The sequence below is a fragment of the Trachymyrmex septentrionalis genome, unplaced genomic scaffold, assembly GCF_001594115.1.
Source record: "Trachymyrmex septentrionalis isolate Tsep2-gDNA-1 unplaced genomic scaffold, Tsep1.0 scaffold374, whole genome shotgun sequence".
In the NCBI taxonomy this organism is placed as follows: Eukaryota; Metazoa; Arthropoda; class Insecta; order Hymenoptera; family Formicidae; genus Trachymyrmex; species Trachymyrmex septentrionalis.
Window position 1 is genome coordinate 10,666 of NW_017305541.1, and position 5,807 is coordinate 16,472.

The 5,807-nt window shown below is 31.8% G+C and overlaps 1 protein-coding gene across 2 annotated transcripts; it reads left to right on the top strand.

The window, feature by feature from the left end:
- Positions 1–448: 448 nt before the first annotated feature.
- LOC108750864 (ninjurin-1-like) lies at positions 449–5,737 on the top strand. 2 transcript variants are annotated; one of them, XM_018490681.1, is made up of 3 exons: positions 449–673; positions 1,982–2,388; positions 4,838–5,737. In XM_018490681.1, exon 3 carries the CDS (start codon positions 4,874–4,876, stop codon positions 5,549–5,551), a length of 678 nt encoding a protein of 225 aa, XP_018346183.1. In that variant the 5' UTR covers positions 449–673; positions 1,982–2,388; positions 4,838–4,873; the 3' UTR covers positions 5,552–5,737. The 2 variants fall into 2 exon arrangements, with proteins under 2 accessions (XP_018346183.1, XP_018346184.1); XM_018490682.1 differs by having other exon boundaries at positions 2,032–2,388.
- The last annotated feature ends 70 nt before the right edge of the window (positions 5,738–5,807 follow it).

Below are 5,807 nucleotides of genomic sequence, written 5' to 3' on the forward strand. Positions count from 1 at the left end.
AGAAGGTCGTGTAGATGACTTAATTCAGAGTTTCTGCCAGTTTTATTCTATTCGAATCCATGCGCGTATTCAAAATCGTCAACTTCCCGCAATAATGTCCGCGTCAATTTGCGTCATGTAAATGTAACGCGGAAAGTCCGAGGAGCCTCGGGAAACACCCGATGACGCTTTCTCAAAATTATATTCTAGATCGGCGGGACAGATCGGCGAAATGTAGATCACCACCTTTGTACCTGTAGCTCGAGAATGCAGAAATGCAAAGTGCCTCATGAATATTATGAATACCATTATCACGCGAAGCAGGTATTTGCAAAAAATTACGCCGCCGCGTTTGTGATTATAGCGACTGAAGCGGACAACGTATTTGTATTTATAGCAACGAATCCGCGAATGTGCCTTCCTGGATCATTGCCATTCTCCCTTCCACGAACCGTTTCGCCGGAAGAAGACCTTGAAGCGTGACTCTAAATCGTAGCCGAGACACATAGTCAGTACACGCGACAGTCGTGATGTCGTCGGATTCTATTCCGTTTCTCTATATTACCAATAAAACCTTCGCGATGCATGAAACAGAATAAACAACAAAGTGCTACGATTAAATGTCAAATGTATTTTATTGAAAATTCAGAGTTAGTTTCGTTAAATCATTCCCTCAAGAAGAAACGACTCTAAAGTATGTATATATTTAGATTGTACTGTTATAAATATATAATTAATTATCATTATTTTATTGTATTATAATTTTATTGTGTTACTTACTATTATCCAGATTACATTTCGTGCAAAAGCAAAGCAATGTAATTTATTTACTGATACTTCTTGTCACAATGTTGCCACGCTAATTTGCTAAATAAAATTTTGCTTGTATGTTATCGTAATTTTGTCAAATTAACATTTGTATGTACTTTTAATGATAAGCAAAATTGCTTCAATTTTGCCGAAATATTGCCATAATCATTTTTACCACAATTGTTGCCACAAAGCTGTTTTAAAGTTATTCTATTATAGTTTGTGTGTTTCTTTGTTTGCAATATTGCATCAAATGAAGACTTCCTTGTTGGCAAATTGCTTGTTACATTTTTAAGTAAATTTTTAGCAAAATGCCTGCAAAATGTTATCTGGGTATATATTATAAACCATAATTGAAATTATATAGCATCTAACTCTGATATAATCACAAAAATAGTAGAAGCTAGTAATTAGATTATTTACTACTGTGTTATATATATAGGGTGTTTGATAATTCTTCTGACGGAGTTTGTGGATATGTAGAGCGGACTAAACTGAGACAGAAAGGTCTCTATCATTTTGTAATTTTTTGTCTTCAATAATTTTTTACTCAAATACTATTAAATTTACAAAAAAAAACTGCAAGAGTTGAAAATTGTTTATTATATTTATAAAATTCTACGAATTTTTTTCAGAATTTTTTATCAACTTTTTAGTACTGCATTTTCTCAATTTTATCAACATGAGAAAATACGGTATTAAAAAATTCTGAAAAAATTATTAAAAAATTCTTAGAGCTCTATATGAAAAGAAAATCAACAATTTTTGTTCCTTGCAGTTTTTCCGTAAAGTTGATAGTATTTGAATAAAATTATTGAAGATCAATTTTCGGCAATTTTTAGCAATTAATATCTTGTCAACTATTGTGAAAAATTGCAAAAAATGGTAAAAGACTTTCGTCTCAGTTTAGTTCGCTCTACATGTCCATAAACTCCGTCAAAACAATTATCAGACACTCTGCATATTATGTATAAAAGAGGAATTATAATTGAAATTATAGTATCTAACGTTGTCATGATTACACAAAAAATAGCAGAAATTAATAATTCAAAAGATTTTGTACTATTATATTACATATGTATAATGAAAATTATGAATATAATAAAATTATAATACCTAAAATTGTGACATAACAACAAAAATAACAGGAGCTAATAATTCGAAAGATTAATTAGTGGTTCTTTTCTTTCAGGATCAAGATTGTGCTCATTAAAAAACAAAATGTTCAATTCACATCATTAGTTCATCTTGCATTAGTTCAATTGCAGCTTACGAGAAAGATTCTACGAGGAGATAGGAAGAATTCTACGGCGACTGTTAATAGCTTACCGGACCGTGCGTAGTTTTAATTACGGTAACGATCGCGTACGTTTTCCTATGACATGAAACCCGGGGAAACCACGCGGCCATGATACGTTCCCAGTATAACGTCGCATGGTATGGCGATCGTGACGTGAGGATGGATGAATCAGTTGCCGCGCGCGGCAACGAGATCAGTAGATCGGAGAACATCGAATCGGACACTCGGACAGTCCACATCGTGAATCCTTTGTTCGTTCCGTAAAGTCAGAGAAAACACTTGCAGTGTTTTAAAATACGGTGAGTGAGTGATATTGAAAGAAAAAAAATAATTTTTTTAAATTGCTAAAGAAATATGCTCGATTACGTTCTTTAAAGACACACTTGTTGAGCGACCAGCGGATAAAAACTAAAATTGCCAAATGCTCGAATTATAAATTAAAAGTTATAAAGTACAATTGCAAGGGATGTAATTACAATGTGTTAGCTAGAATAGCAAAAGAAGTTATGAAACGAAGAAAAAGTGATACATTATAATAACAATTGAATGAAATAGTTTAGCCGTTCAAAGGATATTTACGTTTTAGACTTAAAAGACACAAGAGTGAGGGTGTTTTATATGGCAATTAGTCGAGATTAATGGCGACAGTTGTTAGAAATAAATATGTAGTAATGCGATACAAAAAGTGAAATGTTCAATCGATTTATTCATTCATAAGTTTTATATGTAGAATTGTCATACAAGTTGAATAAATTATTCTGTAACTGCAATAATTATTGTATGAAATAATTTATTCAATTTACTTAGCAATTTTTTAAATTTTAATTAAGAATAATAAGCCTATGAGAGCCAATGCTGAATGTAATTGCAATCAAGTTTTATTATATATAACAATTTAATAAGTGAAACGTTTCGATCCTTTGAATTCTCTTCAGTAAATACATAATTGATAAACTAAAATATATATATACAACAAAAAGATTATTGTTAAATATACTTAGAAAATTAAATTGAGTTAAAAAATTATTACAAAAATATTGTTCGTCTTAATGTAAACTGTGGATAAGTTAATTCGCATCCATATGTCAAAATTATTCACTAAATTTTCAAGTTTACTAAATAATAAGTTACGTCATAGTAGTATAAATATGTAATAAATAAAATTGAAATTAGACTGATGGAAATTAATTAAATTAAAACTTACATGGATATTTGAAGATTGGCATATTGTGCAAAGTTGATAAAGCGCTTGTCATGGATATAATGAGAACATTTGTCAGACAATAACACAAATAGATCTTCAATAAAACTATAGAAGAGGGAAAAGCATCAATTTTTAGAAATTAAAAATTAAACCAGCAGGATGTTAAAGACAAGAATTAAGGAACATAGGAACCATATTAATCGGAAAACATCACATCGGTTATTACGGCACATAGACAGGAATTTGCACATGATTTCGATTGGGAGAATATAAAAATTTTGAATATAGAAAGATTCTTAAACAAACGACTAACAGAAATAATTTACATACGTATAAACAGAAAAATGATCTGAACGTACAAAGTGACACATAATTTTTGGATCTGTTATATGCTACTTTAAAAATTGATGCTTCCCTCTCTTCCATAGTTTTATTGAAGGTCAATTTGTGTTATTGTCATTCTTAGAGCCATGACAAACGCTTTGTCAACTTCGCCAATCTTCAAACATCCATATAAGTTTTAATTAATTACCACCACTCTAATTTCAATTTATAGTGTTATTATTATATAGTATTATATAGTATTATATAGTATTATTGACGTAATTCATTATTTAATAAACTTGAAAATCTAGTAGACAATTTTGATATATGGATGCGAATTGACTTATTCACATATAAGACAAACAATATTTTTGTAAATTTTAACATAATCTGATTTTCTAAGTACATTTAACGTTAATTACACTTTTTGTATAATTTATCAATTATGTATTTATTGAAGAGGATCCAAACTAAGGATCAAAACGTTTTACTCATTTAATTGTTATATACAATTGTTATATACAATAAACTTGATTGCAATTACATCCAGCATTGGCTCTCATTAACTAAGCTTGTTATTCTTAATTAATTTAATTCATTAGAGCCTATAGAATTTCTATTGTATTTTTAATTTTATAATGTAACAAAATTTATATATAAAATTTACATAAAATTTTATATGGAATTATACTTTATAAGTTATATGTAAAATTAATGTACATATAGTTGAATAAATTATTTTATATAATTATTTATATAATTATTTTATATAATTTTATGTAATAATTATAAAATAATCTATTCAACTATATATGTATACATTAATTCTACATATAACACTTGTACAGTTATCATTTTTATGTTTTATCACCATTATGTCTTTATCTCTAATACCCGAGAATATCTTTGTTATTGCGGTCGGAAATCCTATTTAAAAACAAACATTCAACCGCATATAATCTCTAGGGACTAGTTTCGAACCTTCATATCTCAAAAACTACCGCTTAGAACAAATTGTGAATATTTCTGTAATTTTTTTTCGAGAACTTTTATAATGTAATATTTTGATTAGCAAATTTCGGGACATCCCGTATAAATCTTTATAGATGTATAATCCTTTATAGTTGCTATATTTTTCTCTGACTGTAGAATGGTATTTTTTCAAGCAATGATAAGAGAGTAAAAATTGAAGTGATATGAAAAATTACATTGTTTCGCAGGTAATTTCTTCAACCGATTTTCTACGGTTCTCCAACATGAATGGTACAAAGAAGCTTGGCAATGATGAGATATTATATCTGGACGAGATCAACGACGAGGTGTCGAGGCCCCTGACGTCCACCGACACGGAAGCAGAAGCGCCGTCCATCGGGCTGCGCGCTGGCTTCGTCTCGGAGAATGACGAAAATCTCGCCGACAATCCGCGAGGACCGGATTCGGTCACCGTAGCGGAGTCCGACGTGCTGGATAAAAAGCCATCTGCGCCGATCGGCTTCGACAGCATAAATGGACCGGGATTGCCCGTGGGAACGCAATCCGACTGGAGCAACATCTTTCCTCCTGCGCCTACCGTACAGGTCGTCACTCCGGACGTGAATGTCTACCAGCACAAGAAGACTCTGGCCCAAGGTATGATGGACCTGGCGCTGTTGTCCGCAAACGCGAATCAGATGCGCTACGTTCTCCAGACTGATGGCCGGCATCCGTACTTCTATCCGTCACTCGTCATGATCAGCATGAGCCTGTTCCTACAGATTGCTGTGGGCATTGGTCTGATATGGAACAGCGTCTACAATGTCAAGGAACATGAGCAAATGTGTAAAGCGAACAAAGCCAACAATTGGACAGTTGTTGGGATCTTCCTCGTCACGATATTCAATGTTTTTATCTCGTCGTTCGGTGTTGTCGACCAAACGGTTGCCGTCACGACATAAAATTCCATGTTTTTCTCTTTACTCTTGATGTGCTCTCTCTTTCTCTCAAAGATACGCAATCGTTATGTAAAGTGAATGACCAGATAAAATATTTCCAATGTTTTTAAAGTGATATCAACAAGTTTATGATTTCATATAGAAACTTCATAACGTTTCTGTATTATTATTATTGTTATTTTAATGCATCGGATGATCATCCGATGTATTGGATATCGAAAGACTTTCAGAAAGACTTTTTATTGCAGTCGTATTGATT

Excerpts from the sequence above, each read along its gene's own strand:
- LOC108750864 (XM_018490681.1), top strand. The coding sequence starts at position 4,874 with ATGAATGGTACAAAGAAGCTTGGCAATGATGAGATATTATATCTGGAC.